Below are 22,089 nucleotides of genomic sequence, written 5' to 3' on the forward strand. Positions count from 1 at the left end.
AAAAAAAAAAATAAAAAAAAAATAAAATAAAATAAATAAATAAATACAAAAGAGAAATAAAAATGAAAAAAAGAAAAGAGCAAACTTACCCCCCAACACTAAACATAAAATAATAAACCCCACCTCTCTTCAAAACCCAAGGACCCTCCACATATTCCTTGGGAGTAATCTCCAAGTAATCCCCTTTAAGACTAACCATATCACTCCCCAACTCAACAACAACAGCATGACTCCACCCGCCAAAATACAACCAAACGCGTTGATCCTCATCAACAAACACCTGCGCATCGATCGGCTCCGCCCCGAACACCGTCTCCCCGACTAACGGCTTCCCCAACACATCCTCATAGGGACCCTGTGGCTCCCCGGAGACAGACTTCGCGACGCCAATGCCTGCTCCGTCGCCCGCGGAGAAGTACATGAAGTAATCGCCGGTGAACGGGGAGCGGGTGACGGAGGGGGCCCAGGCTGCGCGGTTTGTGGACCAGGGGATGGCGGTTAGGTTGAGGATGGTTGGGTGTTTGGTCCAGGTTAGGAGGTCGGGGGAGGAGAAGGCGTCGAAGAAGGTTTGGGTTTCGTAAGCTGCGCTGTAGGTTGGGTAGAGCCAGTAGGTGGTGTCGAAGATGCGGGCTTCGGGGTCGGCGTACCAGCCTTCTATTACTGGGTTGCCGGAGTTAGGGGGGACTGAGGGGTTTAAGGGGGATTGGGTGGTGAGGGTTGGGGTTGGGAGTTGGAGGAGGAGGAAGAGGGTCGGGAGGAGGGTTTGGATTGTTGGGAGGTGCATGTTCTTTTTTTTTTTTTTGCTCTGGGTCATTGGTTTTTTTTGGGAAGTGAGAGTGAGGGTGAGGGTAGGATTGGGGTTTGATACAGGGGAGAGAGAAGGGACATAAATATATTTACATGTAAGGGGTTGTTTGTTAAAGTTTGATGTGTTAACTGTTAAATTGACTTTGGGCTGCTGCAGGAATGCGGGGGAAATGTCGACTAGATTGATCAGATATTGCGCACATGATCTGATGTGCTTTGGTCAGTTGCGGGCATGGCATCAGGTGGTTAGCGCATATGATGAGTTGTTGTATATTGTCATCATAGGGGAGGGTGGGTAGTGCTTGTTGACGCGTTTAATAGTGGTTTAATATTAAGCTCTAATTGGGACGGGCTGATGGAATATGCTGACAGGGCAATCGGAGTGTCAATAGAGAACAGTGTTTGGAATTACACCTAACTTATGTCTGATCAAAAATGTACTCGATCTTGAAGCTTGATGGCAATATTTTCTTTCGATAGCGTGGCTGCAGAGTTTGCCCTGATGAAGACGCCAGATACAAACGACATCGCCTAAGTCAAAAGGCCATTCCAGCCCATATAGATAGGTAATACTATCGCTCAAAAAACTACGTATGTCCCTTTTTTTTTTCCTTTGCGTCTTTTGCTCGTTAGACTAATACTACTAGGAGTCTTCCTATTTAGACGAACCTAAGGTTCTACACGACCAAGTCCTATTGGCTTATACCTTATTTGTATTATTTATGCCTGATTATAATATATCTCTGTTTTACTAATTCACCTTGTCTTTTAATATATAGTTGGGCGTCTTGAAAGAATAGTGAACTCCGAGATAATAGCTTTAGTAAAAAGGTATCTAGTATCCAACCTAGTAATAACTAAAGATTTTGTATGTTTCTAGATTTTCTCTTTAAACGGAATGATCTTACTGCACCCTATAAAACTATTTCTACTGAATTTTGCTAAGTGTTAGGATAAGCTTTCTATACTGTAGCCTATTCTTGGTTGTCAGCTAATAATTGTATAACTGACTTTTATATAACTGTCATGTATTTTCTCTTCGGCGATATATTAAAGTGATCTAATCTCACTTGAGTCAGACCCTCTTTGCGCACAGATGATAACAACTATACCTTGTTATTAGGATAGCAGAGGATGGGTGCTAGAGTTAAGATGAGGCCAGAATATAAAGATAATCGAGTACAAGAATGAGAAAGGTGTTCGTGGGCTTGGGTAAGGGTTGGGGCGCAAGAAGAAACTCGAGAATGAGGGAAGGAAAATGAGTTAGCATAGAAACACCTGGTCCACCATGCAATTAGGCTCAGTACTAACTCCATTCTCCCGGCCAAGTCATCCGCATTATTACTGATCAATTAGTCTGACCGAGATAGACTGGCTTCTAGTGACTATGTGTTGAAATTTACTTGACATAGTTACTTAGATGCTGGGTGCCAGGTCCATAATGCTGGAAGAGTAGGCAGATATAACAGGAGGATAGAATTATGAAAAATCGATCAAAATTATTATATCTATCTATACTTCCCCTATTCTTATCGGTAACGTAAAGTTGGGGATGATTTATAGAATATAAAATCCTCGCTTGAGCTGTAAAATGATCATGTGACTACATACTGTCATCTCATTTGGCCAGTTATCCATGGATGGCAGACAAGGTCATCTTGAACGGAAATAGCCTGGTTTAGCCCATTTTCTACTGGTCAAGACCAGAATCTGTTGGTACATTAGTAGATCCTCCATAAAACTGGGGGAGCGGAGACCTCAAACAATATTCACCAATCAGCAGCGGCCAGTGCAGCCGTCTTTGACTACCTGATTGGTTTATACCAGAATTTATCTATATCAGCTACCAGACCAATTAAAACCAAAGGAAAGTTGACCCAAAATATCCCCCGTGTCCCAGAATGTTTTTTACTCTCTGACTTATTATAAGATCATGGACAACCTGAACGAACCTTCGAAAGTTCATTGCAGCTTAAGCTTCCTGAAAATTAAATCTCTTCTTCTCTGTCAACCTGGATGATGGGGTGGTCTGTTGAAGCCATCCTTGCTTTCGTCGGTTTACTCATTACCCTCGCTCCAACGCTCTTTCTACTATTGAAACACTTGAGAACAAGGTGCAGCAAAGTGCCAGACTCAGGTACGTCGTTTTATATTATATAGAAAGATGGACGAAAGGAACAGCGATGTATAGCTAAGAAGGTTTAACCCAAGCAGAGTCTCTCTCACGGGCACCCGAGCAAGAAAATACTACCTTGAAGCCGCGGCAGGAAGTCCAAGTCTAAGAATAGTCATGCAAGCCCAACAGAGATATGGGGCAGTTGGTTGCCAGTTTGTCTTTTCAGGGAGAAAGAGTAGCGATGGTACAGGACAAGATGAAGAATGATGACCGGGCGGTAAATATAAGCTAGACCTTGTATCTTATAAGGAGATCCAAAGCTCATATGGCTGTCTGTAAGCTATTTACGGAAGCGTTTGTCCATATGATATCCCGCTGCAAACCCTTCATGATTATTTGTATTCGTAAACATATTTATGGAGACTTTCGAGGGTCTTGCAGGTAACTGCCTCTACGATATGTGGTAGCTATGGCTGCAAATATATTTTCCAGGGGGAATTAAAGTCCTGTTTAGGAAAAGTATTCAAGCGCTTATGAGAGTAGCTAAAAGAAATCAATGTGCCAAAGAAGGCTTCAGACCTATGGGACCTCAGATACCGTCGTGAGAGGGTAGTCTACATCATGGGTTTTACATTAATATACTAAAACGAAGGGCCATAGTCAGTTATAAACCGGAAAACAGACATTTTTCGTGTATTTCAACATAGTATCAACATGATGTGTAGGCCCTCAGCAGAGTCACTACTCTCGTATGCCCTTCTTTTACCACGAAAGAGGCGGCATGGTCACAGGCAAGTGACAGATTTTCCTTGCAGGGGAAAGAGTTGAGTAACAACTGTAACATATCAAGACGACCATGCTCAGCTGCCGCATCAATTGCTGTTCTACCATCGATAGGTGCCGCAGCTGCAGTAACATCAGCTCCATGTTCCAGCAGCCTCCTGGCAAGTCCAAGGTAGCCATGAATGGCGGCTGCTTGAAGCGCAGTTGCACCGTGTTTCTTTGCCGGAAGGGCGTTAATATCGGCACCATAATCTATTAAAAGGTTCGCAATCTCTGGCTCTTCGTAGAGAATTGCTGTTTGTAAGGGTGTTCCCATATCTTCTGTTGCCAAGATGTTCACCTCTGCTCCACTTTCAAGTAGCAACTTGACTACATCGACATCAGGCTCGCTAAGTGTCTTTTGGAGTAAAGTCTCTCCATGGGGGTCAATCGCATTAACATTAGCTCCAGCATCAAGCAATGCTTTTACCAGATCGGCATTGGGTGGGATATCTTTATCCACTGTGATGCATGCCAAAGCTTGTTGCATCACAGTCGAGTCTAACCCCCCTACATGTTGTGAAAATATCTCAATAACCTTTTTGACAGCACTTAACTCATTGGTAGTGCTTGATACTGCAATCTCAAGTGCTGTTTCAGAGCCCCAACGCTTTGTGATATCAGCACCTCGCTGAAGAAAGAGATCAAACATCTCATTTGAGCAGCACCGCTCGAGAGCATGGAGAAAGGTGCTATGTCCCTCTTCGTCATTTATAGAAGGGGCATTTGGATCTGCCCCGCTATGAAGCAGTAACTCCATCATATCGTGAGGTATTATCTTTCTTGTATTTCGCCCATTCATGATTCCGCCCACTTGGAGACATTACGAAAACAAGTTTACCACAAATGTCTTAAATATCTTCAAATGGATACAGTGGCTGGCGAAGATAGCAAATTTCCAGGATCTTTTGTTTGGTGAAGGATGGGAAGGCCGATGGCACATATATGATCAATCGGGGATGACATATCGGATAGGCTGACGTGTAACAGGGCTGTGACTATTATTGGGTCGCGACCGTGGTCTTGGTGGACGGGTGGCTGTTCGTTCTACTCCTCGTGGAAACTTGCAGAGGCTGCTCCCGATTTACAGACAAAGGTCGCTATCCCCGTCGCGTGAGCTCAGGATGGCACTGCTCACCTACTAGAACAAGGAAGGCAGGCATCAGGGTGCTCGTAGGCTGTTGCTCGGTAGGCCATGTTGCAAGATTGATATTATACTCAGGTATACACGAATTCAAAATACCGTCAACAGCAACTCATTAAACCTTAATACTTATAAACAGGGCGATGTGCCATTTCCAATACACCGTCCCTTCCATAGTTTAGCCAAAGGTGAAAATTTTACGACCTGTTCTCCGTAAAAGAATCACTTAGCTGCCCTGACTCTCAAGAGACCCTGCTTAATCTTGTAATCAATGCTACTAGTGCAGATCTCAAATCTAGGACAATGTTTTCGACTGCGTGCGTGTGGTCACCAAGTACGTTATAAACACCAATGGAGAACTATGTATTGAAAAGGTTGTACTGTTCAACTCATGTCCTAAGACTCATCCAGCAGCCCGGAGCGATTCCTGATTCGCGCACCGTAGATGTAGAGTAGCAAGGGTATCGGGATAAGGAGCGCTGCGACACATCCGAGCAGTGTGCAGGCCCATTCTACGCCCAGAGCGTCGAACTATGAAACACTTTGTTAAACATTCCACTGAAGCGGACACGGTGGTCTTATAGAAATGGCCATATCACTCACTCACCATATAAAAAGCAAAAAGTGGAAAGATCGCACCAGCCAATGACCGAAGAAACGTGTGTGCAGCGACAGCTGAAGCGGCCCTACTTCGCAGTCAATAAATTTATCTTTAACTAATCTCGCAATGGAAACATACTTTTTCGGTCGTGCCTCTACCAGATAAGCGATCGAGGGTAGGAACATTGTCAGCAGGCCAAATCCAGTAAGAATGCCTGATATTGTGGGAGCCACCCATGATATGCTTCGCCGATAGCCTGACCAGCCCAGCCAGAATAAGCCCCCTGAGAAGGCAACTGCTCCTGGGATCGCGATAGGAAGACGCCATTCTGGCATTATTGTGCCCCCGTTCCGCTTCATTTGCCGAAGGACCCATGGCTGCATTGCGAATACACCCAAAGCGCCAGATAGCTGTCCAACGATGATTCCAATGTAGGGTAGTCCACCTACTCCGGGGTTCATGCCATGGATTTGTTGAAAGATAATAGGATAGGCAGTTAAGAAAAGATACAGAAGCCCATATACGAACGAGGCGAAAATGCTCATGCATAGCACGATCGGGTCGAAAGCTAACATCTTCAATGGAAGACTGACATAGTCGGCAATTATGGTTCGCAAGTCAAGACTTATTTCCTCATGCTTTGCATGAATTGACCAATCACCCTGCTCGCGACGTAAGCGATCCGCCTTCCAACCTAGGAGTACCGGTGCGTAGGTTTCCCTCATCGTAGTAATGAGAAGAACGAAAATGACGCTGCCTAAAATTCCAGGTATATATGCCGTCCAGCGCCAGCCGAGACTATGGTTCATTACAGTAAACCCGCCGATGAATGGGGCTGTAAGAGGGCCGATGAACACCATCAGACAGAACCCGACCATCGCGATACCCCGTTGATATGGTGGGAAAATATCAGCATAGACTGCCCCAGAAAGAGTCAAGGGACCCGCCCCAAAAAAGCCTGTGAAGTATCTCAGGATTATAAGAGACTGAAGATCTTTCGAAACGGCAGTCGCAAAACAGAAAATAGTAAAACCCAAGGCTGATGTAACCAACGGAAGCTTTCTCCCTTTCAGTTCAGAGAAAGGAGCCCAACATAAGGGACCCGTGGCGAACCCAAGGACGTAGAGGGAAACACCTAAAGTTGCTACCTCCCTGTCGATATTGTACATCATAATCACGGTGGGTATAGCTGAAGTGAAGATACTACTTGCCATTGCGACAACCATTGTAAGGAGTCCCAACAAGACCGAGATATATACCCTGCATTAAAGTCAACATTTCCAGGGCCTGCAAAAAATGGTATGCATGGCTTACCGTTTCCGAATTGACCAGTTGAATGGTATGGAGGGATCATCGGGGCCCTCAAAGTCCACGTATTGTACACTCATTTTTGCGATTTGACCAGGAGATTCAACAAGAGCATTAGTGGCGAATGAGGGAGGATGTCGTATCAAAATATCCAGTATAGTCAGGAGGGATAGATCAAGTAGGTCTTTAGGATCATTAGCCCAGGCACTTCTACATAGCAGGAGTAGATCAGGCCGTCTGGTTCACCCTCAGGGGAGAATATGAGACAAGAACGAGATTTTCATCGCATATTATGCAATACATGAAATGCAGATTTCTTTGGGCCAGGCCCCGGTTCTCGATAGATTCCAAAACTGGAAATTTTTCATGACCAAGACGGCATGTTCAGCTCATCAAGTAATTCATGCTCCACAGGGCGATAGGAGAATAACAGCTGTATTGCTGAAGACCCACTATCAATATATACTAGCGGATATAAAAGTATAATCATGTAAATGCAACCGAGGTAGATTAGTGATACTATTGCTTTATTGGGCTATCGTAGTACGACATAGCTTAAAGTCACGTAAGATCCTGCACTGCTGTATCCAAACTCACGTATCAATGCTAGGTTATTGATGTCTAACTGTCCAAGAAATTGGTAGTTGAGGTTATGCCAGAAAGCAAAAGCGCTATATTGGACAGTCGGCATCCACAATCACGCCGCGGGATACCCCCACAACGACAAGTTTGGTAGAGCCACTGCAAGAACGTTTTAATTACTAAATTAGCAGTGCAGGGCCATTCATAGCCAGTCGAAGGAGGGATGTATAAGAATCACGTGCCTATTTACTTATGAATAAGTGTTGATACTAATCATAATGCATACAGAATAAGCCCTCTAGTGCATCGTTCAAACTCACCTTTCCGGACATACGGGAGGCCCTGGTAGATTGTCTACCATTGATGTCTGATATGAGTTTACAGGTAAATAAGTTCTATGCCGACTTTTGTCTTACCCGGTCCTAATATGTGAAGTGTCTGTTCATCTAATGAAATACAATGCTCGATATAAAGAGGAAAGTCTAGTGCTTTTTAGTGTAGCCCTTTTCTCTCAAAATATCTCGAATATGGTTAGATCCCTACCCGGGCTAACCACTCCTCGTTATATGCACGTATTCTGTAACCGTCAATACATTTCTTTTGATTCAACATTGGTGTGTTAGTAGAGCAACCGTATCAAGTTACATTACAGGGTTTAGATTCATTCGATCCAATATACCACCAATTTCAAGAAAACGAACAGCAACCACAGGGAGATGGAGTCAATTCCACGAGCGGAGAAACCAGGCTATTATGCTCTCATAGTTGAGGGAAACATTTATCCAAGGATATACGTATTGGTGCCTGCACCCAAGAGGGCACTAAGTTGGCCCTTGGATACTCTATCCCTAACATTAAGCGCCCATTTCTCATTTCAAACAAGGGATAGAGGGCTTCGTAGCGCCTGATAAACTTTTAACCTTTTGGCAATACCAAGCCCCATTCATTGTAAACGTAGTTTTACCCATGGGCCAGAGCAAAATAAAGCCTTAGAGTTATGATTGCTATGGGCCACTTCTCAATAAAATCTAGAGTCCTATCTCATATTTCGATAGACGCTTCCACTCCAATCCACTAGCAGAGGAGAACAGATCTTTAGACAATGCCAGCACTGGCAGTTTATTGCACTATTGGATATAGTGACTGAATATATACTATACAGAAATATAACGTAGGGGTATTGTGTACTTATATGTTGGACAATGTACCATGTCAATCCCAAATTTAGTCCCGCATTATGCAGCGCCGAATCCCCGAGCGTTCTCCAAGGCTTTATTTAGCTTGTCTTCCAAGACATTTTTCGATGAATATTCTGGCAAAAGAAGCCGACCAAAACAGGTTAAACTGGTGGGAAGGCGCTAGAAGCAATTAGCATGGCAGCCGACTAAAGTGCTTAGAGAAAATGGTACACCTACAGCATCACCCACTCCGTTCTTTTGAATAACAAACATAATGCTTGCAATCCCGTTAACCGGAACCCGGTCACTGGCAGTCACAAACTCCAACAGCTGCGCCTTTTTCTCCGCAGGGAACCGCCGTGCGATACCCCAGAAATCGCGGATTGTGCGATGGCTTGGACCGAAACCGCCTTCGTAACGTGCATGATGTTCCAGCTCATCCATATCGATCTCTTGGATTCCTTCTACCACTGTCTTCAGTGCCTCTGGCGTGAATATGGACAAGGCCGAGCGGTCCAAGCAGGTGTAGAAGCCCTGTGCAAAAGCCTCGAAATGAGGCCGAACTGACTTATCCGTCAGCCAAAAGATGTAATCTTTAACAAATTGAGAGCGATTTTGGTTTGTGACAAAAGACGCCTCCTCAGCTGGGGGCGTAGGCGACTGCATCACTACCGAACCATCCAGAGATTTCGCCATGTCCGCAAACGATTCTGTCGCCTCTGCACCCATTGAGGACGGCGGGCTTAGGTTCACGCAGTCAGTGTAACGGCGAACCTCCGACCAAGGTGGGGAACCGAGGGACCGGTTTCCACCCCCTGATCGCGCCAACGCTGAAGGAAGAGGCCACGGAGCATCTTTGTCGACTTTTTGCATGTCCACGGTCTCAATAGTTCCAAAGGCTTCGAAGCTAAATTCATACGTGCGCATGAATACGTCTTCCACATCGCCATCCTCCCAAGTCAAAAGTTGTTCAAGACCCTTAGTAAGTTCTGGCCAACCGTCACGGATATGGTCGAGATGCTTCACCTTCAACCCCAGAAGTTTGCGATAGAAGGCAGTTGGGAAATTTATGGGCAGAGTAAGGCCATTGTAAACCGCAAGGGACATTAATAACCCGAGAAGCTCATATTTGTAAAGCGGCTCCAACGAACACGGTTGAAACCAGGAGACTCGAGTGCGGCTATCCGTCGCAAACATACCATACGACGGGTCCAAGGCTTCCGCCATGAGTACTCGGAAGAACTCCTGCTGGACACCGCCGTGATCAAGACCTTCTTCACCCTCATCCATGCCCATCTGGACTTTTAACGGCCGCATTAGCTCTCGCTTCTCACGCCGCCACAGCTGATTGAGAGCATCGGTGAGGAGATTGTCTCGTCGGACCACAAGAACCAAATACGTAGTCATTGAAGTCTTCAGCCGTGCGAGCATCCCAAAATCATCCTGGATTTGTATGGGTCCAAAAGCTGTCTGTGTTACGTGTCTGGTGGTAGTCATTGCAGCCTCGTAGAACCTTGACATGGCGGCATAGTTCAGAGCACGGAAGTAAATGACCAGAGCAGAGGGAGGAAAGAGGAAGGGGTATGAAAGCAAGTGCAGAGTTTTGTTATTCGGCGATCGACCTATCCACTCAACAGGCATCTCTAGGGGCTCCAACCTCTCCGAAAGGAACGGAGTTTGAAAGTCTTCTGGGACAAGGCCCAAGCGATCCCGTTCCTTGTACATAAGGGACAATATCTGTACAGCGCCTCCGGTCGCGCTACCTTTGGACAGTTCGGGGCTCCCGTCCCATTCTTTGAGCAATAAGGTACGAAGCCATTCCGCGATGACCGCAGCAGCACCCGGTGGTCTCATCTGATTTTTGTCGTGGACATCGGCAGTCACTAGGCGATGGTTGTCGCTAAGGTTATTGATGAGGAAATCCAGGACACTGTTCTTTGATTTACGTGAAGTATGACTGTAAGGATGTCGGACTTTCGAAATCTCATAGAAGGCCATTCGCGCTGTAAGCGCGCGCACCAAGCGGTCAACTAATCGCAAGGCAAGGTCATGTTCCAGTGCGTCGGTTACGTCCACAACTGCTCGTGTATTGCGTAACGGAAGCTTTTGCATATCCGCGCTCGAAGCTACAGCCCCAGTAGCGCGCATCTGAAGAATTCCGCGCCAAGTGGATGCATCTATCTCCGGAAGAGAACTAGTCAAGGCGAAAAGGGCGACTGTTGCGACGTCTGCTGCACATGAATCAGTAACGTGTTCATTGCCTAGTGCATCGGACGCCCGGCGAATAATTATAGGCGTAGATACAGGTGCTCCTGTCGTCGAATTGTAGGATGAACGGCGGGATTGTCTGGGGTTCGACAATTCCTTCGGCGGAACGAACAGCGATTCAAGCGCACTCCAAAGACTATGAAAGACGAGTTCCCTAGGACAAATCGTAAATAGCTTGCGCAATGATGGTTGAAGCTGCTGGAGGTTCAGCTTTAAATTAGAACTACTCTGCTCTATGTCATTCGGCCGAGCCGTGTTATCTCGAAACGATCGCAGAATTTGCCTCGTGCTGCTCAATGCATAGAAAACGCTCTGCGAAACGAAAGCATATGCATCACGTTGGCGAGACGTTGCAAATTTCCACTCCGAGTCGTCAAATGTACCCATGGACCCTATATAAGCCAGTTCGTCTTTCCATCGTTCAGCGTCATCGTCAGATGGAGCTAACATTTTTCCTAGTTCGTCGATGATCTCGGAAGTCAGATGAGTAAGAGATTGTATAGTGGGCATATCTTCGCTTTGATGTATATCATTGTGTTTCGAGCTAGGGGCACTTGGAGATCGGGGCTCTGAGGCAGGTTGGTCATCGTCATCAGAATGGGTATTTTGGTCGTCAGGAACGTGGACACCATTCAGGAGTTTCGCACCGTCCCAAGAAACACGTCTTTCCTTTTTCGGCTGCTCATGCAGGCAAGCACCGTCTCCAGTCCTGCCTCGATGTTTCTGTGGACGATGTCTCAAAGCGGGTGGGGAAGGTATATTGACCAGCCCATCTGTGTTCGCATGTGTATTGATCGACAGCTTCCTAGCGGGCTTCAGCTCCGAATAAACCTTCTCGTCGATACTCGACCGAGGACTTTGCCGTCGTTGATCTACATCAGCGAGCGATAGGCGTTTGATTTGCTGATTCGGCAGTTTCAATTCAACAGCAGCTGTTGTGTTGGCGATATTTCGTGACGAAGGCGTAAGTGGGTTGCCCCTAGTAGATGTATTGTGCCGAGATATACGTTCCCTCTCTTGGCGGTGCTTCTCTGCCCCGGAATGAGATTTGGCGTGTTCAGTGCTCGGCTTTGGAGGTCGTGAACTAGATCGGCAATATGGGTGGTCGGAGTCTGCGCTAAATGTACTCGGGGAACGCCTCAGGGGCAACCATTCAATCATTCTCAAAGACAAAGTATCAAACAAATTTTGGGTGAATGACTTGGGATCCTTTAATGGTTGGGTTGATTGGTCTTCGTTGGCCGGTATACATTCAGCCTCTTCTTGCAACGCAAATCCTGGGGAGGAAGTACGTCCCGCATTATCCCAAAGATCGCCTTGTCTATCCGACGAAGTTTGAGCCGCTGAGTATCCATCTGTAGCGCCTTGGTCCAATACCGATGACCCACTACATTCCTTCCTCGAATCGTTTGTAGGAGCACGGCTTCGACGTTTGGATCGACGGTAGTAATCTTGCGATGATAAGTCCGACGGAACCCGAGGAGTGTTGCGACAAAGGCCACTCTCTGCGTTATCCACGCTGGCCAGGTAGCATGCCAGTGTCCGGGCACTCAACTCTGTATATCGACGGAACGGCTCCTCAGTCACCCTCCTTCGATAGCTCGCGCATGTTGGGGTGGAACAGCTTGGGTCCTGACATCCATAGAGAAGTTGGTTTTTGTACCTTGGGAGCCAGCTACGTCAGCCGTCCATCCAAGTCAAACATTCCCCGCGGATACTAACCTTCGAACCAGAAGATTGAAATGTCGTCGTCGCTCATCCCTATACCAAAGCAAGACCTGCGCGGGATCCGACACATCAACGGTATTCTGTGTGATAACTTCCGGCGCGTTTGGCGGGACCTTCGACCGATGAAATTGGGGTCTATCGGTGCCACAATGCGAAACCTCATACGAGCTCACGGAAGCTCCGCGGAGCCTTGTCATCTTCGCAAACTGGGGAGCATGCCTGAACCCCCGGTCAGGAACGTCTATCGGGAAAATCGCGTCTTCGCCTGGATTTATCGTTTATCAAATCCAGAGGATTCGATGATGGTAGCCTGCCCTTTCCACGCTGATATCATGCGGACTGACACACCAGCCTCAGGCGCCAAGCATGTCAAGTCGGCTGACTAACATTAAGTGGAATAAATATGATCCGATTAATCATTCACTAGGCTTAATATAGATAGTGTCTTCCCGGACAGGCTTAGCGGAGGGGCACGTGCAATTAACGTCATGTTCTCTAAAAGCGGCATGGGCAATGATTTTCAATGTGTGGTCCGGGTTATCGGCGACATCGATTAGCCCGATCTTTTCTGTCGAGGGGCAATATTGCGCCGCTTCACTTTCTCGCTAGATACTTCCTACTGGGTTTTATTTCTAATCAGGCCCAAAACCTTTTCTGTGACGACTTCGCCTAGTTTTGCTTTTTTATTGCTCTTGCAAAAAACGAATACTCCCGCGCAATATATATTCACACAACTGATCGCCTTTTCAACAAATTTATTCTTGTGATACCCATCTCTTTTACTGTTCCATATAAGGAACTGTCAGAAAACATGGCTTCCATCGATCTAAATGTACCAACGACTACGTTGCCATATACCTGCAACACCTGTCTCGTTGCTTTTCGCGGCAGCGATGCTCAGCGGGATCATATGCGCAAAGACTGGCAGTAAGTTTGTTGGAAAATATGCGACTCAGAATGCATTACTAATGTTCGGTCGACTCAAGTCTCTATAACATGAAGCGCCGCATCGCGTCTCTGCCCCCAGTATCCCAGGAGGTTTTCAACGACAAGGTCCTCGCTGCCAAAGCCACAACTAGTGCCGCTGCCGCCAAAGCTTCCTTTGAGAAGACATGTGCCGCCTGCCAGAAAACATTTTTCAGCGAGAACTCGTATCAGAACCACGTGAAGAGTTCCAAGCACAAGGCCCGTGAGGCGCAGATGCTTAGAGAAAGCGCCGATGACGCATCGTCTGTCATGAGTTCTACCTTCTCTCTGGGTGAGCCAGTCAACAAACCTCGTGAGCGGTCGGAAGTGTCGAAAGTTACGGAGAGCCTCAAGAACGCTACCATCGAAGAGGATGCCGAAGATGAGGAAATGGAAGAGCAGGGCTTCTCGGCCTCTCGTTGTCTTTTCTGTAATGAGAAATCTTCAGATCTTGAACAAAACGCCGAGCACATGTTCAAGACCCACGGCATGTTCATACCAGAAAAGGACTATCTTGTCGATTTGGAGGGTCTTGTTCACTACCTTTATCGGAAGATCAACGAGAATAATGAATGCTTGTACTGCCACGCCGTCCGAAACAACCCTGAGGGTGCTCGTACCCACATGCGTGACAAGGGTCACTGCATGATTGCATTCGAAAGTCAAGCTGAGCAAGTTGAAATCGGACAGTACTATGACTTCCGCAGCACTTACTCAGATGGCGAGGATGAGGATGACTCGATTATGGAGGATGGTGGCGTCAAGGTAGATGGCGAGGACGATGAGGGATGGGAAACTGAAACTTCCGCATCCTCTATGGATGATAATGAAGATGAGATCGACGATACGAAGGGACAGGTCTATGCGACAGAGTTTGAGCTGCATTTGCCCTCGGGCCGCACCGCAGGCCACCGATCGCTCGCGAAATACTACCGCCAGAACTTGCGTAACTATCCTACAGCGGAAGAACGGGAGGCTCGTCAGCTGGCTATTGAAAATGGCGAGATTGAGGAGGAGGAGCCGAAAGCCAGAGGTCGCAACCTCAACCGGGCCGTTGTTAGCCGCGGCAATGGTGGTATGGGTATGATCGGTGCCACCGACAGCCAGAAGCAATTTGCTGCTGAGCTTGAACGCAAAGACCGCACTCGTGCCCAGCGACAAGAGAAGCGGTACACAGCTCGGGTCAACCGGGCTGCCAATAACCAGAAGCATTTCAGGGTATGTTTTAATCCTTTACTGACTTTGAAACAAGCTAACACACCCCCTAGGATCCTCTCCTGCAGTAGATTCCTGCATCTGGTTTGTTCGCGTGCATGTTGGCATTGTTTGGCAAAATCATGGAGTTACGGCTGAATGACCTGTAGATACTCATGGCAAGATAAAAAGTTATTATTAAGAAGATGAACGATATTACTTCTGATTTCTTCTATCTTTACTAAATTAGGCTGTACTGTATCTTAAGACGGATATACCGAAGGTGTACCAGACTAAGAAGAATTAAGTCCTACTTCTAATCCCCCAACCAAACCCTAAGTCGCCGCATCTCACAGAACCGATAGCAAACTTACAATCAAGCACCATCATCACAAATCAGTATCACAATTAATAATATATGAACATACTACCACCTTAAAAAAGAAGGTTCCCCCTGGATTTGAAGTAGCCAAACCCCTCCCTCCGTTCCTTCAACCCCTCCCAGCAAACCCCAACCTTACCTCCATACCCAATCAAGATGAATCCATACTGCTCCCACTGCGACCGCACCTTTTCCTCCAAAGAAGCCCTAAAACTCCACGCCTCCATCAATATCAATCACGCCTACTGGTGCACACGGTGCTCGCGCGCCTTCCCCTCCCACACAGCAAAAGCAGCGCACATAGACCGTTCGGCCGCCCACAACATATGCCAAAGATGCCTACACCAGGATTTCGTAACAGAAAAAGAACTGCAAGCTCATTTACAACACGATCACCACGAGTGCCAAACTTGTAAACAGGCGTTCGCGGACACAAAGACCCTCGATATCCATGTGCGCAGTGCACATCTATCCTGTGATGTTTGCGGTGAGGTCTTTGGGGATGGTAATAGTTTGGAGATGGTATGCTTTTATTTTATGTTTTTCTTGTCTCTATCTATGTCTATCTTTTCTTTGTGTTTTCCTTACCCCCTTTTTTTTGGGGGGGGAGGAATACTATGTCCTATACCTCTCTGGTTCATGTTGGGTTGGTGGGATTTGGTTGTGTCGTCGAGGATACATAGCTAATAATGACGACAGCATAAATATAGCCACCAGGAGCGGGCTTTGCAGTGTTTCGGGTGCTCTCTAGCGTTCGGAAGTTACTCTAGTATGATTGCTCACTTGGAATCTGGGTCTTGCGCTTGCGGCATGACTGGGGATATGGTCAAAGCCATCGCATTAGAATTCTCCACTATGCAGGGACACAAAATGCCCGATCAGGCATCTGAGAAGTATCTTTGTCCGGCTTGTGCCAAAAAGCCTGGTTCTCTTTCTGCATTGTGCCAGCATGCGGAACGAGCTCCTGGCTGTCGGCATTTGATCAACGGGACAGGAGCCTTGGCTCAGCTGATGAAGTTCTTGAAAAATTCTATGTGACTGTATGTGGTGACAAATTGGGGAGACTTTTCAGTCGCTATTTTTCCCTTGTACTTTGGCGATCACAGGTGGAAAATGGTGTTTCATATTGATGGTTGTCATATTGAATACTGCAGTCAATCTTTTCAAGTTTACACATATGAAATAAGGATAGATGAATTGCAAGCTGTGGCGACACAGACGGTTCTGTACGCCAGGGATGATGGGCAGAATAATACACCACGAAGGAAATTAATATTTTTCCGGTAAGCATACAGTAACAGTAACAGGCAGTTCATATAAACTGCGCAACGCTTCTTTTCAGAACAAATGGGTCAATTTGAACATCTCTGCCCAGCAGAGGAGGCACGGAAGCGCTGTCATTGTGGCAGAAGTGGCGATTCCTCGTCCGCATGATTGTCTGCGTGCTTCGATGCTTGCCCACGCTTGCGCCGACGACGACGTTTCTTGGTCCCATCGCCTTGAGTGCCATCGGACTTTTTACCATTCAAATCGACAACCTCCCCATCCTGTCGAACTGGAAACTTGCTCTTAGGTGATGTACGTCCCTCATGATCAGAAGAACTGGTGCTGGTTGTGTGGAGAATCACTTTGCGAATTCCATTGACATCAACCACATGTTCCGTGATACTTCCACTACGAGCAGGACCTTGATGTTGGTAACTGGTTGGCTTGAACTTCTGCGAGTTCGAGCTTTCGGATTTCACACTGATTGCGGCACTACCGGATGAACGAGGTGGTTCGTCTTGCTCTTCGTGAACCGCTTCCGGGATTGAGACGTCCTTTCCGTTTGTTTGGGTTCCAGCATCGGCGGGCTTAGGCCCAGTCATTGTACCATAACCTACGCGAACAGCGTATGCGCCATCTCTTGCATCCAGCCCCGGCTGGACTAGTCCCTCGCCAATCCCACCGGGTAAGGCAGTCGAGTTGGGGCGTATGGCCTGGGAGCCAGAGTTACTATGGCCGGAGTCCATATCGGTTTGTGCAGACCGAGTAGGCGAGACGCTAGTCCGTTTGATCTTCACATTCTGGTATCGGGTTTGACGTGGTCGGCTAGCCAAATTAGAAGGCCCGAGATGCTTCAAGTGCTCGCGAATTTCGTCCGTGGTTCCTCGTTTGGTTACTAGGCCATCCGTCGAATCAGAATTCCTATCCGACTGTGGCATCCGAAGCTGGAAACGTGGCAGCGGCGGTTCTACTGAGCTTCGACGGCGAAGGTTCGCAGGGGGTTTAGAGACTTGGGGTTCACCATCTACATCCACTAAAGTGCCTGTCTTCTGAGGGGGTAAAGAAGGGGGTTCTTCCACGATCTTGCCCTTAGGAACCCGGGATTTAATGGGTGCAGGCGTCATGCGCCTTATAGCCTTGTGAACATCAATAAAGACATCCGATTCGTCAACGATTTCCCTGTTAATAGAGTCAGTCTAGAATCTCGCTTAAAAATATTATACCGAGAAGATCAGTAACGTACTCGCCAATGAGCTCCTCGATCACGTCTTCCAGAGTAACGACACCCAAGGCACCGCGGTCTTCACCGGGATACTCGGACACCAGCACCATGTGGGACTTTCCTTCCTGGAAGAAGTTGACAATATCCAAGCAGCTTGTTTCAGGGCGAGTCTCGGGAAGAGTTGCTAGTGCAAAATCCCGTACTCGCCTGCAGTCTTCGGGGTCGTATGTGATCAACATCTTAACCAGAAGCATGCCGACAAAATTTGTATGGTTATCTGGTGCGTGAATCGGGATGCGGGAGTATCCTTGGGAGAGTATTAAATCCATCGTCTCTTCGTCCAGAACAGTGTCTGCGGACATGGTGAAAACATCCTCCATTGGAGTCATAATGCTACCGACTGCCTTATCTTTCAAATCCAGAACGGCACTGATGATTGTAACCTCATCGGAGTTGAGCTGTTCGCCCGCTTCACCCAAGGTTTTATGTAGCGTCACTAGTGTTTTTAATCCAGCCTTCTTGTAGATTGTTCCATGATCCTCCCCCAACAATCGATCAAGAAGTTTCGCTATGGGCCATGCGACCGGCGCCATAATGTACATGAGGGCCAGGACGCAAGGAGCCATCCAAGCACCGATAGGGAGACCGTAGCGAACGCATATCGACTGGGGGACGACTTCGCCGAAAATGACTGGATATCATGAATGATCAGCTCGATAAGCCAAGACCAAGAGGGGTTTTCGTTAGTACCAATCAAGACTGTACTGCCAAGGACAGCCGGCCAACCTCCTCCTAGCGACCGGTCTAGGACAATGGGCAGGGTTTCATTTGTGATGACATTACTGAGCAGAAGAGTCACCAATACCCAATGCTTCCCTCGCTTCAACAGTTTGAGCACACTTTCTGCATTCTTTCGTTCAGAGCCTTCGCCGGAGGTTTTGATGACTTGTAGATAGACCTCATCCTATAAATTGCACATTGCAGGTTAGTGGTTTGCGCTGGGCTTTCTCCCTTTCAGTAATGTGAAGATAAGACTTACCTGGCCCATCAACGCAATGGTTAAACCAGCGAATGCACCGCCGCTCAAAACGAGGATGGCGGCAACCCCGAGATACAGCCATAAGTCCGGGTCGCTAGGAGGCTTCGGACTCTCTTCGGAGTAAGCAATATAGGTTGCGGGAGCGGCAGAGGCGAGAGGAAGGCCGCCCAAAGCAAGCATCAACAATTTTGCAAAACCAACTATCACCGGCCGGATGGCCAGAAGACGAACGGCAGAAGTTGTAGCCATCACCTGTGGGTGAAGTATGAGGGGCAAAAGGAAGAGAAAGAAAAGAAACGAGGGAGGACTACTGGAGGGACATATTTCGACGGCGCAGTTCGGGTAATTGGACCAAGAGTTAGTTGACGAGGCTAGGCCGACTCACGATCGGGACGGCTCCGATCACCGATTGGAGACTGACGTCGAGTGGAGAACCCTGAGTGGGTAAAAGTTAGGTAGCTACGTATCGACTGAAGGGCTAGTTGATGGAAAATCGGTAGAGCAATTGAATGAATATGATGATGATACTGCAGAGTGAAGAGGAACGAGATGGATGATCACTTCCCACTCAAAATCGAGACTTGTTCTTCAGCCACAATGTTTTGCTGATCGAGGAAACTGCAAAGGGATAGACATTTTTCCGAATAACAAAAGCAAGCTAATCCCCTGTGGGACTGCAACAAATGGACCGAAAAAGGCAATTGCCTGCAATTGCGAACCAGACCGTTGATTGGTCTGTGTGGCAACGGCATGAGTCAGCGTCATTGGATCACCTCGCGCTGTTAAGCATTGAAAAAGTATTAAACTACGGAACCTACGTTGTCGACTGGCTCCACGAGGCACTTCTTTCGGTAAGGACTGGTCGAATCTCTGTGGGACGCGGGACCGGCAGCACAGGCTAAAGGCGTCGTATAACGGCATAGCTTGGAACACTACTCCGGGTCGTTTAATCCAATGATCAATCAATCTTCTCGGGTTTGTGTTCTTGCTGCAAGCTCTCTCATACAGCCAACTTTCGCTATCAACACGTGACTTCAGTGATTGGGTCAATCACTTGACTCATTGCACTGGCACAATCGTGGCGTTGCGTTGGGTGATATTTTTCAACTACGGTACACTACTACATATTACTACCTGTATGTCTTGGGTAGGACGCACCAGCGCAATACTCTGGCTCCGCAAACCTAGCAAACTATAGCTGACGCTATGGCGAATAATTTACTATCAGTAGACGAAGGTGATCTTGTCTATTAGGGCTTCTCTAGTCATGCATTAGCAGATCGCTGATAACTTCACTAGCCAGGCTGCTAGATTATCCAGTGGATCACAATTCTCTTATTATCGATCCGTCCTCGCTTTATAGCCTTGATGACACTGACCCACAGACCACTGGACACCTCACCACCTTAAGCCCTGAACCTCATACATTTGACGAACTAGCAAGCAATTGTGCATTAAATCCTAACAACTTCGAGAGACCTCTTCAATATAGCAACACCTTACAAGAAGGGCAAGCGACTTCTTGGCCTACAGCAAGCTTTCAAGACGTGCCGTGGCTTCAAAATAATGAGTGGTGTGCAGGTGATACTTCAAATGACCCACCATCTCACTGGCTAAATGAGAGATATTTTGCCTCGCAGGAGCCCTCATTTCGACCAGATGAAATAAACGATGGACACCTTGACAACAGAACCAGTTGGCTTCAGCAATCGCGACTGCAGTCTACTTATCCACTCGGCTCAAATGACAATCGTGGACTTCCAAGGAGGAGAAGCCGGTATTATCTTCAGAGAACAGGGGAAAGGGCCACACCCCAGTTCATTTCAAACCCTTTATACGCTCCTGATCCTATGCAGCGCTGGCAAGAATCGCCTCCTGAAGATGAGCCAGCATCCATGTCTGCAATTATGAACACGTTGAAGAACCTCCCGTCCCCAGGTACAGAACCAGATGGTTTCGCGTTTGGAAGTCCGGCTCCTGTTAGAGAAAATGACCCATTCAGAGGTTTTCGTCGACCAGTATCAACAGCCAGCTCACATAGCAGCGCTCCGAGTGTCTCTTCACATCCATCTACCGCATCGGTCAAATCTGGCACTTCGAGAAGATCACACGATTCAACGACAACATCGAACAGGCGGTCTACTGGACGGGTTCTTAAAGGTAAAAGCGCTAAATCAAGTCGCAAATTCTGTTGCACCTTCTGTTGCGACCAGTTCAGAACAAAATATGACTGGGCCCGACATGAGAAGACACTTCATCTAAACCTTGAGAGTTGGACATGCACACCCCATGGTGCATCTGTGACCTCGCCAATCACAGGACGGCAACACTGCGCATACTGTAATATGCTGGAACCAGGGACAGAACATTTTGACGAGCACAATTACCAGGCATGCTTGAGTGGTACCCGTACCTTTCGCCGCAAAGATCACCTAGTGCAACATCTGCGCCTCACACACAATCTCGATGTCATACCTCTAATTGATGACTGGAAAACACCAGCCCCGACAGTAACATCACGTTGTGGGTTCTGTGACAGGAGGCTGTCGTCCTGGGAGGAGCGCGTTGATCATATAGCTAGTCATTTCCGGAATGGATCAACCATGGATTGCTGGAAAGGTGAACATGACTTTCCACCAGAGATCACTAAGCATGTGACCAATAGCCTGCCTCCTTATTATATCGGCCACGATTCTCGCTGTCTCGTTCCTTTTTCGGTAACCAATGCCCATGCGAAAGATCAACTAGACCAGATCACATCGCGACTGTATTGGAATACTGCGATCGAAAGCAATACTCCAAATGCTCCTGCACAGACGTTGTCCTCAGCTCGAACTTCTAATAATCCCCTGAACTCATTATTGGAAGTACTGGCATCACACTTAGGTCGCTACACACGACAGAAATTAGCGCAAGGGATTATCCCCACAGATGAGATGCTCCAGCAAGAGTCAAGGAAACTAGTCTACGATTCTGAAGATCCATGGGACCAGACCATCTTCGACAATCCAGAGTGGCTTGCTGCGTTTCGCCGTGAACATATTGAGCGGCCAAACAATCCGCACAACAACGAGCAAGCTTTATCCCCATTCGATAGTCTCTCAATCACGCAATCTCCACACACAGATCACGTTTAAGCACTGTGCCGTTATAGAACAGCCAAATGACATGCTGGCCAAGCAAAGGCTCGTACAGGTTTGCAGGGTGATTACTCCAGTGAATAGCTACTATAGACGTCATACCAGGTCGCAAGAAGGGCAAGACAAGATTCTGCAGATTGCTCTTGAGCTTTCTGATGTGGATTTGTTCTGTCGGGCTATGGAGTGGCTTGAGAGTCAGCCTTTTCCCTCTCGAACCGCCCAATTTGCCCAAATAGCGAAGATTATCTCACAAACTGGCATCGACGCTATTCGCTCCTCGTAAGTCGAAGACATGCCATTGTGTAGAGTTTAAACACTGACCTACA

General features: G+C 47.3%; 8 protein-coding genes across 8 annotated transcripts; 3 read left to right on the top strand and 5 right to left on the bottom strand.

Annotated features, from left to right (window-relative positions):
• Positions 1-85: 85 nt before the first annotated feature.
• Positions 86-1,010, bottom strand: BDV27DRAFT_149376 (glycosyl hydrolase; the record flags this gene model as incomplete). Its single annotated transcript, XM_032071032.1, has 2 exons — positions 86-654; positions 950-1,010. 2 exons carry the CDS (start codon positions 1,008-1,010, stop codon positions 86-88), a joined length of 630 nt encoding a protein of 209 aa, XP_031922734.1.
• A 2,622-nt stretch (positions 1,011-3,632) lies between these two features.
• On the bottom strand, positions 3,633-4,508 carry BDV27DRAFT_149377 (ankyrin repeat domain-containing protein; the record flags this gene model as incomplete). Its single annotated transcript, XM_032071033.1, has 1 exon — positions 3,633-4,508. One exon carries the CDS (start codon positions 4,506-4,508, stop codon positions 3,633-3,635), a length of 876 nt encoding a protein of 291 aa, XP_031922735.1.
• A 777-nt stretch (positions 4,509-5,285) lies between these two features.
• BDV27DRAFT_162413 (MFS transporter) lies at positions 5,286-6,878 on the bottom strand (the record flags this gene model as incomplete). The annotated part of the gene is made up of 4 exons (XM_032073387.1): positions 5,286-5,420; positions 5,497-5,575; positions 5,629-6,750; positions 6,805-6,878. The coding sequence occupies 4 exons, from the start codon at positions 6,876-6,878 to the stop codon at positions 5,286-5,288; spliced, it is 1,410 nt and encodes a 469-aa protein (XP_031922736.1).
• Positions 6,879-8,472: 1,594 nt separating this feature from the next.
• On the bottom strand, positions 8,473-12,870 carry BDV27DRAFT_52018 (HECT domain protein). Its single transcript, XM_032076835.1, has 3 exons — positions 12,549-12,870; positions 8,796-12,489; positions 8,473-8,738 (listed from the first exon to the last, which is right to left on the bottom strand). The coding sequence occupies exons 1-3, from the start codon at positions 12,749-12,751 to the stop codon at positions 8,616-8,618; spliced, it is 4,020 nt and encodes a 1,339-aa protein (XP_031922737.1). The 5' UTR covers positions 12,752-12,870; the 3' UTR covers positions 8,473-8,615.
• Positions 12,871-13,101: 231 nt separating this feature from the next.
• Positions 13,102-15,022, top strand: BDV27DRAFT_135772 (putative C2H2 finger domain protein). Its single transcript, XM_032068619.1, has 3 exons — positions 13,102-13,481; positions 13,541-14,738; positions 14,789-15,022. The coding sequence occupies exons 1-3, from the start codon at positions 13,366-13,368 to the stop codon at positions 14,804-14,806; spliced, it is 1,332 nt and encodes a 443-aa protein (XP_031922738.1). The 5' UTR covers positions 13,102-13,365; the 3' UTR covers positions 14,807-15,022.
• A 66-nt stretch (positions 15,023-15,088) lies between these two features.
• Positions 15,089-16,314, top strand: BDV27DRAFT_52032 (uncharacterized protein). The gene is made up of 2 exons (XM_032076837.1): positions 15,089-15,618; positions 15,796-16,314. Exons 1-2 carry the CDS (start codon positions 15,253-15,255, stop codon positions 16,132-16,134), a joined length of 705 nt encoding a protein of 234 aa, XP_031922739.1. The 5' UTR covers positions 15,089-15,252; the 3' UTR covers positions 16,135-16,314.
• BDV27DRAFT_52029 (putative DUF21 and CBS domain protein (Mam3)) lies at positions 16,314-18,986 on the bottom strand. Its single transcript, XM_032076836.1, has 4 exons — positions 18,624-18,986; positions 18,335-18,548; positions 17,606-18,275; positions 16,314-17,541 (listed from the first exon to the last, which is right to left on the bottom strand). The coding sequence occupies exons 1-4, from the start codon at positions 18,870-18,872 to the stop codon at positions 16,494-16,496; spliced, it is 2,181 nt and encodes a 726-aa protein (XP_031922740.1). The 5' UTR covers positions 18,873-18,986; the 3' UTR covers positions 16,314-16,493.
• Positions 18,987-19,503: 517 nt separating this feature from the next.
• Positions 19,504-22,044, top strand: BDV27DRAFT_52042 (uncharacterized protein). Its single transcript, XM_032076838.1, has 2 exons — positions 19,504-19,860; positions 19,923-22,044. The coding sequence occupies exons 1-2, from the start codon at positions 19,830-19,832 to the stop codon at positions 21,758-21,760; spliced, it is 1,869 nt and encodes a 622-aa protein (XP_031922741.1). The 5' UTR covers positions 19,504-19,829; the 3' UTR covers positions 21,761-22,044.
• Positions 22,045-22,089: the final 45 nt, after the last annotated feature.

This window comes from Aspergillus caelatus (assembly GCF_009193585.1).
Source record: "Aspergillus caelatus strain CBS 763.97 unplaced genomic scaffold BDV27scaffold_251, whole genome shotgun sequence".
NCBI classification, from domain to species: Eukaryota; Fungi; Ascomycota; class Eurotiomycetes; order Eurotiales; family Aspergillaceae; genus Aspergillus; species Aspergillus caelatus.